The 13,515-nt window shown below is 49.2% G+C and overlaps 1 protein-coding gene across 1 annotated transcript; it reads left to right on the forward strand.

Annotated features, from left to right (window-relative positions):
* The first annotated feature begins 4,822 nt into the window (after positions 1-4,822).
* Positions 4,823-8,988, forward strand: HTR1B (5-hydroxytryptamine receptor 1B). Its single transcript, XM_064447770.1, has 2 exons — positions 4,823-6,788; positions 7,863-8,988. The coding sequence occupies exon 1, from the start codon at positions 5,586-5,588 to the stop codon at positions 6,723-6,725; it is 1,140 nt and encodes a 379-aa protein (XP_064303840.1). The 5' UTR covers positions 4,823-5,585; the 3' UTR covers positions 6,726-6,788; positions 7,863-8,988.
* Positions 8,989-13,515: the final 4,527 nt, after the last annotated feature.

Raw genomic sequence — 13,515 nt, forward strand, 5'->3', positions numbered from 1 at the left:
TTAAAATGTGTGCAGACTTTTTTTTTTTGAACATAGAATTCAACATTTCATTTCTGAAAACTTGATATTTGGGACCCGTTTGAAATCAGCTCTGGACCCTGAAAGGAAACACTTGCAGATTTCAACCTCTAAAGCAGAAAGAAAGATCTGAACATACTGAAGAGGGCCAAAGCTTTAAACTTGAGATAGGTCCCTATCTGAAAGTGGAGGATTTATCTTCTGCCAAGTCTAAGCACAGAACATGAGACGTTTTTCATTTGAATCCCTACAGAGTCTAAACGCAGGGTCCTTTGCCTTCATGCTAAACAGGTGCTCTTCTCTTTTTTTTTTTCCTTATGTGACAGGCAGGAGGTAAAGGTTATGCCATTCACTTTCAGTCATGGTAGACAGCTGTACTTTTATGTGATACTGTCATGGCTATTTTCTGTGGTTCATTCCCCAGTGGATCTGCAAATATTTCATCACAGACAGATCCTGGTGGGTTAAAACCCCTTCAGGTGTACAACGGAAGACAGCCTGAAGTGTAGGGATGATTGTTCAGCCAGACCCTCTGGCAGCAAAACAGGCATTTGCACAGTTTTTAGCATGAATTAGAGGCTCCAGCAGCCTCACATGGAAACCACAATAACGAGGAGGCAACAGCCCTTTTCACACAAGCAGTCGTTTCTTCTGCTTTGTAACAAAGCAGGAGAATAATGGGCAGCGTGGAAGGACAGAAGATGGAGCAGGATTGAAGTGGTTTCCTGTGGAGCATCTCCAGGAACATCATTAAAGAACAAACCCCTTGTAGACGAATGAGGAACACCCACCAACCTCAACTGCTGCCTCCATGTACTGAAATGTGACAGGATGGGTGCAGTGTCTGGAGATGAAATGGTACAAGACAGTGTAAGGGAGGACTGGAGATTCTTTTTGCTTGACCTCAGTTGCCTACTTAAAGAGTAATTGAATACTCTTTAGAGGGTATTTGAGTGCATTTTTCAGAAACTGTGCCTGACCAGTATGAAGCATATGGAGATAACTCAATCCAGCTTTATTCCTTTGGGTCAAGAAACTCGGTATATATGTGTGCCTATTGGGCCCCTGTGCTTGTTCCTTCTTCTGTGTCCTTAGAGTCAAAATCAAAACCAGGCCTGGCTGTTCCTTATAATTAAATTTCAATAACTCAAGCCGGGTGTTTTTATTTTGACTAGTGACTTGAAAGTGTTGGCATTTAAATAGCCTCAGCTATATTTCAAAATTAACATTGAGAAACTTCACACATATTAGAGTTATTTGTCTGTTGGCAAACTCAACAAAATACCACTGAGTTGATTTACATAGTGAAGGTTATCTTTGCTAACAGAAGGACCTAGAATTTCATTATTTAAAACACAAAGATGAATCTCAACACGGTGCAGGAGGCTACAGATGGCATTACACACAACTTGCCACCTGAGTTGAGGGCAGAGGTGTTTATATTGTGCAGTGAGCCCCATGTTCAAATATACCTAAAAGATCCAAAACCCAAAACCCACACAACATTATCTGCGGCCAGGACAGATCTGACTGGAGGATGAGTTTATGAGTTTTTCTTTCTGGTACTTAGTTTTGTTTCTATATGCCTGTCTTCTCTCTCTAATTTATTTATAAGTCATTGATGACATTTATGCCATACATGGTCAGTTTGTGATGCAATAAACCAGTAATAGGCTCTGTTTTCATTGCAGTTTCTATATTTGAGTATTTTAGTACATAAAAATCTGGGTATAAGAAGTATTAACAGTCTTATGCCAGCAGAAAGAAATTAATTTTATGCCTGCCTCTGCACAGAAGCCAAAAGCTTCAGGAAATAAGATCTCTTCCCATAAGCATCTTTTCAGATCCAGTTAAGAGAGGGGAAAGTAAACAGTGAAATGCAAGCTTCAGGGTGACAGCACAGCAGTGAGATATGATCGTTCATGTGATAATACATACGATTCACAATATGCTTCTGACTGGCACTCCAAGACTCTGGTACTTATTGACGATCTAGGTAGAACCCAGTTCCTGCTTTCATCCAGCCTTGTCCTGTGGGAGCCCAGATGTGGCACGGAGCTGTGTGCAGCCTGGCGGGGCAGAGAGGAAGAGTAACTTTTGAAAGTCTGAGTACCTCTTGCTCTGACACAAATCCTGGGAACCAGCATGCACAGCCTAAAGAAAGCAGCAGCTCCAATGTCTTCTGCCTGCTCCACCAGCAGTGATGCATGATACCAGGTCCATGACATGGAGCAGTATTGGGAAGCTGGCTTTACTTTCTTGCTGCAGCTATTCCTAACCCAGGACTGAAGCCCCAAAGAGAAGCATGGGGAATGCTTACTGAACCTGCCCAGGAGAACCAAGTGATGCTTGTGGGAAGACAAGTGAAGTCACCACAACTAGACATGGCGTGCCCTGGGTAAACATTTTCCTGACCACTGGCAGCAGTACTACATAACTGAGTAAGAAACAACTGAGCAAAACAGAAGAAAACAAACAAAGGAGGAGAAAAAACATCATCATCTTGCCAAAACAAAGAGGGAAGCAATGAATGGTGATTACTGATGAATAATAACCCAGAATTAATGGAGAAGGGCAACAACAAAAGCTGTGCACAGAGTGCAAACATTTTATAATGAGGGTAAACAGTGACATTAGTAGGGTGGCCAGAACTCACCGCCCATTCACATAGCACTTTTCTGCATTACACGACAAGGCTGATGGCAGTGGCTAGGGCTAGAACGTTACCCTTGGAGGCTCTATAATTTTATCAGAAGAGCCTTTCCACAAAAGGAAAACTGTTCCAAAGCTGAAAGAAAGGACTAGGTTTTGCTAGTGTTACTATTGGTGTTTTAAATTTAAAACAGTCTCAGATACATAGCCCTGTTTGGGAAGAATGTTGAGCTATGGAGGCTCAAGGGCAGCTGCCAACTTAAGCACAACTAAATTCAGCCAGAATTGTTGAGCAGAAGTGGAAGCAATAGCACACTGTATTAGAAACAAGGATTATAAAATCTCTGCCTATCAAAGAGACCAGAAGACTGTAGATAGCTCTATGTTATTATTTTTAATGCAGTAAAGCCTAGAGGCTCCAACCAATTACCAGGCTCCACTGAGCGCAAGGAGGCACCACAAAATAAAAACATGGAAACAGACTGAACTGTACCCCAAAGCCCTTTTGGGAAAACAGAAAGGCTTATTGACGTTTTATCTTCCTACCCGTTCGGTGAATGTAGGCAAACCTTGACTACTGCAGTTTGATTAATCCAAGACAATCCCCTCCTACCTCACTTCTTGAGACAGCTTAACTAAAGGGCGGATCTGAGGCTCATTTTACAAAATATCAAGCAGAGTCACTGCCTTTTGATCTCAGGGGACCTGTGGGTGCTTAGCACAACCCAAGATCAGGGCACCTTGCCCAGTACTGAAATAGGGAGGGAAAGGGTTGTCCATGCAGGGCTCTGGCTTTCCCACACTGCTGTGCAGCCCTGGCTCTCTGTCAGCTCAGTGCTTCTCTTCCTAGAATTTCCTTGCCCCTCGGGCCGAGGGCCACGATGGATCCTCTCCAGCCTCCTCTTGCTGTCCTTCCTTGACCTGCATTCTCTCAGATGTGCCAGTCCCTCTGCTCAAGGATTATCAGTGGGGTGCTGAGGTTTTCCATTCTGCCCATAAGCTCAGTGTCCCAGGCAGAACAACGCAGTGCCTATCCCTGCATGATGCTGAGCATGGCCCACAAAGGACAGGGGCACAAGGGAACAGTTTGCCTTCCTGCCAAAGAGGAAACCAGCCAGAAGGAGACATCTGAGAAGGGGGTGCCGAGAGTTTGCAGGGAGCTTAGGCAGGCAGCAGCATGTGCAGGTCTGCACAAACATGCCTGCAGACTTAAACCCTTGCCTCCTCTTTACTGGGTTTGTTATGGCATCCTTGGGAGATTTACTCGAGGGCTGAAGCACAGACATTTCACTGAGCTTGGAATTATCCTGACCCAGCAAAAAGCAAGCTCACACCTTCCTTTGTGTGCAAAACTTTCCTGCGGTTGCAGAGAACAAACGCCGGCAGGAGCTGCGGGACCTGGACAAATGTGTGCTCCCGGTGCACCTCTTGCTTCCCGCCCCCCCCGAGCACTGAAGGATCCTGCAGCGCACGCCAGGGCTGTTCAACCACAAACGCGCGTTTCCAAGCACACCAGAAAAAATAAATGAAAAAAAAAAAAAGAAAAGAAAAGAAAAGAAGGGATAAGAAAGCCTGAGCCCAGGAGGCGCTGGATTGCGAAAAGTTTAAGCGTAAAGCAGGCGATGTGCCCCGGTGGGACGTGCCGCCCCCGCGGCAGTGGGACCCGCCGCGCCGCGGTGCAGAGCCCCTCGCCCGCAGTGGGACCCGCCGCTCCAGCAGCAGCCCTGTCCCGCACCGTCCTGCCCGCGCCTGCCCTTCCCCGCAGGCCCAGCTTCGGCACCAGCAACGCCGCCGTCGGGCGAGGCACCAGCCCCGTGCGTCCCGCGGGCTCCGTGGGCAGCCGGGCATCGCCCAGCCCCGCGGCGCCGCGGGCACGGTGCGAGAAGGGATACGGGGCCAGGCGAAGGGCCGGGGGGGTCCCGCATCCCCCACCGCCGTGGCACCGCCGTGGGGCTGCGGGGTCGGGGGATCGGGGTTGGGGGGCTGCTCCCCAGCCGCGCTGCGGAGGGGCTGGAGCGATCCCGGGCTCCTCCCGACACCGGCGGGGGCAGGGACGGGGGGACGGCGGCAGGGCGGTGCGCGGGGCCGGGCCCCCCCGTCGGACGACGGGTGGGTGCGGGAGGGAGGGCCGAGGGAGGCGGCGGCGGCGGCTCCTCCTCCGCGGGCAGGCGGGCTGCCCGCCCGGGAGCGGCACCGGTTGCTCGGTGCCGGCGGAGCCGCGCCGCGCCGCCCGCTATATAAGGGGCGGCGGCTGCTCGCCGCTCCCTCACACCGGCCCCTGCCCGCGGCTGCCGGCGCTGGGCCGAGGCCGGGCCCCGACAGCATGGCCCGCGGCGGGGCGCCATGGGAGGTGGTCTCCCCCCCTGCCTCCCGCGGACCCTCCTCTTCCTCCTCCTCCTCCTGCTCCTCCCGCACCCGCGGCGGCGGCTGCAAACTTGCTGCGGCGGGCTGCGTGTGAAGGCAGGGCCCGGCGGGGCGGCTTCGCCGGCCCCGCAGCCCCCGCCGTCCCGCCCGCAGCCCGGGGGGCGAGGCCGCCGCCCGCGGGCATGCGGCGCCGCCGCTGCCGCTGCGCCCGTCGAGACGCGGTGCGGAGCCGCGGGCGGCGGGACTGCGCCTAGGGGCGGCCGGGGCGGGAGCCCCATGCCCGGGGCTCGCCGCGCTCCGCGGGGAGGCGGCGGGGCAATGAGCTGGCGGGGCGAGAGGGCAAGCCTGGCCCCCGGTTTGCCCTGCTCCCTCGCCCGCGGGGAGTGAGGCTCCGCGGAGCCCGCTCGGTGCTCCCGGAAGGGCGGGCGGGAGGTGGTGCCGGCGCGGGGATGCTGCAGCCCTCCCCCGGCGCCGACGGGGTCCTGCCCGGGTAGCGGCCCCGCCGCGCCGCGCCGCGCCCCGCCGTCTGCGGGGGCGGCGGCCGCGGAGGGATGGAGCCGGCCGGCCCCTGCCAGGCGTCGCTACTCCCCGCCAACGACTCTTACCACGGCCGAAACTGCAGCGCCGAGGAAGGCATCTACCAAGATGCCACCCCCCTCTCCGGGAAGATCGTGCTCGCCGTCGTCCTGGCGCTCGTCACCCTGGCCACGGTGCTCTCCAACGGCTTTGTCATCGCCACGGTCTACCAGACGAGGAAACTCCACACGCCGGCCAACTATCTCATCGCCTCGCTGGCCGTCACCGACCTCCTCGTCTCCATCCTCGTCATGCCCATCAGCACCATGTACACTGTGACCGGCAAGTGGACGCTGGGCCAGATCGTCTGCGATATCTGGCTGTCCTCGGACATCACCTGTTGCACGGCGTCCATCCTGCACCTGTGTGTCATCGCCCTGGACCGCTACTGGGCGATCACCGACGCCGTCGAGTACTCCACGAAACGGACTCCCAAGCGGGCAGCGGGCATGATCGCTCTGGTGTGGGTCTTCTCCATCTGCATCTCCATGCCCCCTTTGTTTTGGCGGCAGGCGAAGGCCGAAGAAGTCTCTCACTGTGTGGTGAACACGGACCACGTCCTCTACACCGTGTACTCCACGGTGGGAGCCTTCTACTTCCCCACTCTGCTGCTGATAGCCCTCTACGGGAGGATCTACGTGGAAGCCAGATCGCGGATTTTGAAGCAGACGCCAAAGAAAGCAGGTAAAAGACTGACGCGGGCTCAGTTAATCACGGACTCCCCGGGGTCGTCCTCCTCCGTCACGTCCATAAACTCCAAGGCCCCCGAGGGTTCCAGCGAAACGGGCTCTCCCGTGTACATGAACCAGGTGAAGGTGAAGGTCTCGGATGCCCTGCTGGAGAAAAAGAAGCTCACGGCCGCTAGAGAGCGGAAGGCTACAAAGACTTTAGGGATTATTTTAGGAGCCTTCATCGTCTGTTGGCTGCCTTTTTTCATCATCAGCCTGGTGTTGCCTATTTGCAAGAAAGCTTGCTGGTTCCACATGGCCATCTTTGACTTTTTCACGTGGCTTGGATATCTCAACTCCCTCATCAACCCCATCATCTATACTATGTCTAACGAAGACTTCAAACAAGCTTTCCACAAACTCATACGTTTCCGATGCACAAGCTGAACATTTTGAATGCGATGTGTTCTCCGGGGCTGCCCCCACGCACGCCCGTGCCCGACGCCACAGGTAGGTGCGTTCCCCGCGCCCCCGCCGCGGCGAGCGGCGATGCTCGGGGCGGGAAGGCAATGGAGGGGGGTGCGGGGAGTGGGGGGGTCAGGAATGGGGGTAGGAGGTACGACCCAAAAATAGCTTTTGCATCCCGTCTCGGGCAGGACCGGCTGCTTTCTAACGCGCTCGGAGGGGTGGGGGCGAGCCCCGCGGGCGAGAGGCGGGAGCGCCGTGCAGGGCTCCCTGCGAGCCGAGCCGTGCCGTGCCGTGGGTCGGGACGGCACGGCACTCCCCTGGCTGGTGTTCACCCCCTTTTGCAAGTAGCGGCGATGCTGCATGCTCCTGACATTTCAATGTGTGTGTGTCGCCCCCCACTTCCCCCCCCCCCCCCCCCCAGCTCGCAAGGAGTGACTCACGGCAATCTGCTCTTTATTCCACCTAGTAAACGAAGCTGCCGCCATTTCGTATGCTAATGCCCGTGTTTTGAGCAATTAGTGCTAAAGAGCACTTGCTTTCCAACGCGGCTGCCGAGCTCGCCGGGCAGGGCAGGCCAGGGCAGGGCAGGGCCGGACAGACCCCCCGCCCCGCCGCGGCGGCGTTCCCCGGTGCCGCCTCCCGGTCCCCGCCGGCAGCTGGAGGCATCGCTAGGCAGCCGGGCATGCAGCCCCCTTGGCGGGCAGCCGGGCATGCAGCCCCCTTGGCGGGCAGCCGGGCATGCAGCCCTGGTGCCGGCGTCGGGTTGTTTTTTTCTTTTTAATTTGAAAGTAAGGAAGGTAGGACAGGCCCCAGGTTAAGGCTGCTTGTAAAGTTTAGCCTACTTTCTGGCCTCCTAACGGCTCCGGCTGCTCCTGCTGGGAGTGGAGCCGGCTGGGAGCAGGCATCCTGCGAGAAAAGCTGCCTCTCAGCCGTCGTGAAGGGCTCGACACCTCTATGTTTCTCTTCACACGCGGAAAACCTGCGCCTTTCTGTGCCTCTGACAAAAGTGGCTGCCAGCATTAATAGCTAAACTCAGCACCACGTTCTGCAGAATACATACTTGCCTTTATTGTGATACTTTAATAATTCTGCCAATCTTTTGCTTTTTGTCTGCAGAATCAAGTTGCTATTGTAAAGACCCACTGCTTGAAACTTCCCCAAGCCCAGTTGCCAGACTCATGATGCTGCAAAAACGTCAATACATACTGCCACCAAACTGCTCAGCTCTGCATTTCAGTGTAATGACTCTGGCAGAGATGCTGTTCCAATAGTCACGCAGATCAGTTGCAAAAAAACAGAGGGCAGCCTCGAATCAAGGTCTATAATTCATCTGGACTGAAGAAAAAGTTTGAGAGTACACTCCATTTATTTTGCAGGCTTAACTTCTTAATTTGTTCTCCGGCCGGTTGTAGGGGTGTGCACAAGAGCACAGTTGTCTCTGTCTGTGTTGGTAGCATAGTTGTACTTCTGCACACCTGTAATTTCTTTCTTTTAGTGGAAAGAGTTGCTCACTTCACTTATGAGGCCAAGAGGAGAGAAAAAAACCCAGCATTTAAAGTGGGAGCATCACAGTAAATTCTGTAAATGACTCCTACAGCTGAACATGTGTGAGAAGCGACAGTGTGCAAAAGTTGTGTTTGTATTTCAGAACAAAAGCAAATGCAAATGCTGTAGAAACAAGAGTTGTAGACCTGTTCAACTGCAGTGTGTATTTATAGTCTGTCCTCATAGTTGCCTTTGTAAAGTAAATACTTCTTGCTTCTACTCCATAAATCAAGAGCAGAAATCAAGAAGTCCCATGACCTTCTCCATAAACCAGCTGGGAATAGAAGTAGCAGTTTGATGTTGTAACCATGTTTCCATTTTGTGTCAGTTGCACACCCTTACCGCATGAACCACTGCGAAATTTAGAATTCTCTAAGTAATTACATTATTTAGTGTATTTTGTAAAGAAGTGAAGCAGTTTGCTCTTTCAGAAGAGCTATATCACCTGCAAAATAAATACCCATGAATCATGAATTAACTGATGTTAGTGAAAATACTCTCCTCCCTACTTCCCCCCTATTTTTTTTTTATTTTTTATTTCTGATCAGACCTTAAGACAGGTCTATACATATTCAGCAGTCAAAGTTAGAGTTTCAGGATATGTTCCACCTGCTGTGATAGAACTGCATTGATTGTTCCTCCTATGTGTAAATGAAAATGAGTATAAACAATAAAATGCTTTACTGTGTTCTCAAGAGTGGTAGCAATTGTGTGACTGAAAGGAGTATTTATTGGTTTACCTGGTTTCTCAGTATTGACTTTTTAGGTAACGCTGATTTGATGAGTCACTCAAGAAAGCAATTGGAAGCTTGCAATTTCAGCCTTCATTGTCAGTGGTCAGATTTTTAACAGGCGGCTTTCATCCTAACCAGTACTGTTAGGTATAATTCTTACTATTTTCATATAATCCCAGATTAAATTTTTAGGTGAGTTTTTTTACAAATATTTTTCTTACTCCATTAAAAACAAACAGAACTTATTTTAGCACTTGGTGGATACTGCAATCAATGTTCTTTTAAAACCGTATGTATGCATTGTAGATGGGGGCTGTTGCAAAGACCAGAGAAATCTTACATGATTTATCTACCTGTTATTCTTCAGCGAGTTGGTCAAGTAATAAGGGTTTATTTATGTTATTGAATAGTTAAGAAAGAACCTGACCCTCTGTGCCTCTGAAACTCCCATTATCTCTAAGGAAGAAGATGTGGTCATGGGCAGGACAGAAGTCTGCAAGATATGAAGTAGTGGAAAATAAACATTTTCAATAATTTGAAGAAATCCAGAAGATTTGCCTCAAAATTGCATGCCTCTAAAAGAGAGAACTACTATACTATACTTCTAGAAAGTGTCATCTTAAATTATTGAAGACAAACGTGATTAGAAGAATTAGAAGAATTTTCTAAAACACTATCTTATTTGATTGAAGTGCTTATATTCCTTTTATTCCTTATATTCCTGCTGCAATGTGAGGATTTTTCTGAGAAGCTAATTCATCAAGAAATTATCCTTCCAAGTGTATGCCGAGGCTCTGAACTTTCTGCACAAACAAACATTTCTGATAACCACACCCGCTGTTGGGAAAACTGTCGGAGTGAAAGCTATGCTGAGTGACTTGGGGCCAGAGAAGAGGAAGATAACTGGAGCTCTGCTGAGATACCTGCTAGTTAAAGGCCTTGTACTACCTGAGCAGCAGTGTCTAGTTCAGAAAACCATTCCTGCAGGGAGATAGGTTGAGTGAGGACATGCATGTGTTTGCAGTGAAAGAGAAAAAATGTAGGGCAAATGTCACTCAGTGCCGGAAAACATAAATATGTAAAACACATTCCAAGATTCATGCAGTGTGTTTTAGGACAGGAAGGGTGGCCCATGTGAGCTTCACTTCTTTGGGACTGGCAGAGTGCGTCCTGGCTGAACCTAGGTTTTAAAAGGTGTTAGGGTTCAGGGATGTGGTGGTAAAGTTTTGACTCTCTGGAGAGGTCTGAGCATGTTGCCCTCCTGCCTCTCCACTCCCTTGCTGTGCCTGGTCACTGCACTCTGCCTCTGGAAAGATGGAGCATCTGAAATTTTCAGTAGGAGGGGCTGTCCTTTCTGTCCAGCCCGTGTCTGTAGTCCTGTGTAAGGGGCTCAGAGGACCCTGCCTCTTGGTGTTATTTTGTCACGGGAACCTCTTCATGACCCTGCAGGTAAACTCCAAAGGTGCTTAAGCCCACGCCGTTTCAGTCTTTCATTACAATAGCAGCATGCCTTCCTCTTATCTATTTATTTGTCGTGTTGGGTTCAAACATTGTCAAATGATGTTGTTGAGACAAGTCTCTGCTGGGCACTGAGGTTTGAAGTTGAGCACACATTTGCAAACCTCATGCTTCCCATGTTTCATGGTAAGGGATCCGTGCGTGAGAGTGTTGCTGACTGCAAGTGCTGCGAGACATATGACTGTTCAAGAGTAGCTGCAGTTGTGGGAGCAGCTCTTTGCAGCTCCATAGCTGCACTATTTTCTAGTATTCCTCAATTTTTCTTAAGAGGCATTTCTCACTCTTCCAATTAATAAAACACAGGTTCAGAATATAAAAATTGAGAGGGGAAATCCCTTGCAAAGAACCTTCATACAGACGTGCAGCAGCCTACGAAGTTCTGCCTCTTCTGCATGCATAAGCAAAAATGCCTTGACTAGCGTGCCAAAACTCCATGGGACAAAAGCAGTTTCAATTAATTCTCTGGTCATTTATACCATATTCGCTGCCACAGCATTTGAGGAAGCGGGCCTGGCCTTCAGCCTCCAGCAGGGCCATGTAGAGTAGGGATGACAGTTAATACTCCATTTGGAGCAGCCGATTTTCCCCCTCCTCTGCCCCTGCCTGCAAAAAGCCAATCTGCTTTCCATTAGCAGAATGCTACCACGGCTTTCTGATTAACAGTTGCTGCTCCCAGGCTCCCTTGGTCACAAAGGACTGGATATTGTCAGAAGTAAGCACTTTTACCTGAAAATCCAGATCAGTCTAAAGGTAAACTTTCAGGGAATAAAGTGAAAAAAACAAGTAGTAATAACATTGGAGAGCAAGTACTGTGATTTGCTCAGCACATCAGGCTGAGCAGGGTGGCTGAGGGAATTCTGTATTCAAATGGTGAAATCCCATTCAAATTTAAATCCAACAGAAACAGAAGAAAGGGTTTCTCCGACAAAGAGCCTGTAGTAAAGACGGCAAGGAAGTAATCAGAAATCTCCAGGCCTTGACCTGTGTGTAAGGTAAAAAACCCAGGGTTACTACTCCTTGGTCTCAGGACCCCAGCAGACATGTGAGCAATGAGTTTCAGGGGAAGAACCATACCCAGAGAGACATGTAGGAAAATTACAGGTGTGCATTTATTCAGTAAAGTAGATGCTAACTTCTTTTTGTGTGTTGGGAATCTTATTGTGTTTAGAGGAACCACACATGTTTGAAATATATCCTGAAAGACCCGTCTACATCAGGACAGAAAGGCTTGTGGCTCATATTAAGAGTTTTTTTATGCATTCCAACAATTAGTACCTAAACCAAAACACAGTTTAAATGAACTCTCCTACAGCAGTGAGTCTGGCTGATAATAATAATGAGCATGAAACATATAAGCCCAGAATGATCATGTAGAAAAGCAAGCAGAAAATGAAGCTTTTTAATCAATCACGTATTAAGCTTGAAAGATGTAATATAACAGGCAACTCAATAGGTGAGGTGAAGAGGAGATCCACAGGATATCAAATTTACACTATAGAGATCAAAATCTTTTACTGAGTCATTTTCAAGAGCTGGAGAAAGAAAATCTTTGCTGTTCTTCTCAGAGATCAAACTCCTTGCAGTCATCCTTATAAAGGAACAAGACTTTTTTATTGTCTTTATACAAACAATACTTTGAAGGCTACGAAACAGACAAGAGTTCCTGGCAGCAGGGCTTTCACAGAGTGATCATATGTTCTGTCTTTTAGACTGAATGGTCATAGAAATATAGAAAATACAGGAACAGCGGTTGATTATGTAAAATAACCCATTTTCAGCATTTCTTTCCTTATACAGAACCAAGGCAAAACCTAAAGTAAGAGGAAGAAACAAGATCTGGAAAATGTAGGCATCAATGAGGTTACATTAGATTTCAGGAACACGTTTAGAGTAGAATGGGGCAAAAGTAATAAATACACTTCCAGAATTCAGGGAAGTTGAACTTAAATTAGAAGTTTCCTTCCATCTAGATACCTCAGGGGTCCCACTATCCTAATATTAGTTTCATAATACCATTTCTAAAAACCTTGATATTCCCAGATATATTCAAATTAACTTTTATATATTAAGGCATACACTTCCCAAGCTCATTCACTCTTTTTCCTGTAGATTTCAAATTTCAATTTCTTTGTGCTCTTTTCTACCTGTGCACTGTGTTTAATACATGAATCTCATTTGGACCCAGGCCTCTAAAATCCAGCCCCTGAAATGATGACATTGTTTTCAAAGGGATTATTGGGATCAGTGCATTTAAGAGAATTAGTGCAAAAGCAAGCAAGGTTCCTGTTCCCTATCTACAGGAGAAGGCTGTCCTTCCCTGAACTTGGTTCCTAGAAAAATCTACTGTAGATTTGAATGACACAGATATGACATAAGCCAGACCATAAACCAGTGCAGACATACAAAACAGCCAAGTGTTTGGGCAGCAGAAGGAAAGCATCACGGCTAAGGTAGTACTGATATGGGTCACACTAACCTACAAATGACATACCAAAACTCTGCATTTATTTAGGTCCAGAAAGATTCAAAGGACCTGTCTGGGAACAAAGGGCGAGGAGAGCTGGAGGAGTAGTTTATATGTAAGAGATGGTGAAGGAATGTGCGTTCCACGTGGCCCTGTGGACTCTCTCCCCTGGGGGTGGGTGGCCCTGGCTCAGGGCAGCTCCAGCACAGAAGCTATGTGGCTATGGGTCTAGCTACTGGGAGGACTGTGTTAGGGGAGCTGAACCAAGAAACCTGGTAGAGGTGAGGCTGCACAGCTCCATGCCCCAGGTCCAACCAGTAGTGAGGCTAAGCACATACTCCCAGGTACACGCATACACATGTGCAACATGTACATACACATTGACAGGCTCACAGATCAACACAAACACACTCAGTGCTCACACCAACACAAACAGCACCTATGGTCTCATAGTGCTCATCTCTGGCTAAGCAGGGTGGAGGTCAACTAGTAAGTACCTATCTATATA

This window comes from Phalacrocorax carbo, chromosome 3, assembly GCF_963921805.1.
Source record: "Phalacrocorax carbo chromosome 3, bPhaCar2.1, whole genome shotgun sequence".
In the NCBI taxonomy this organism is placed as follows: domain Eukaryota; kingdom Metazoa; phylum Chordata; class Aves; order Suliformes; family Phalacrocoracidae; genus Phalacrocorax; species Phalacrocorax carbo.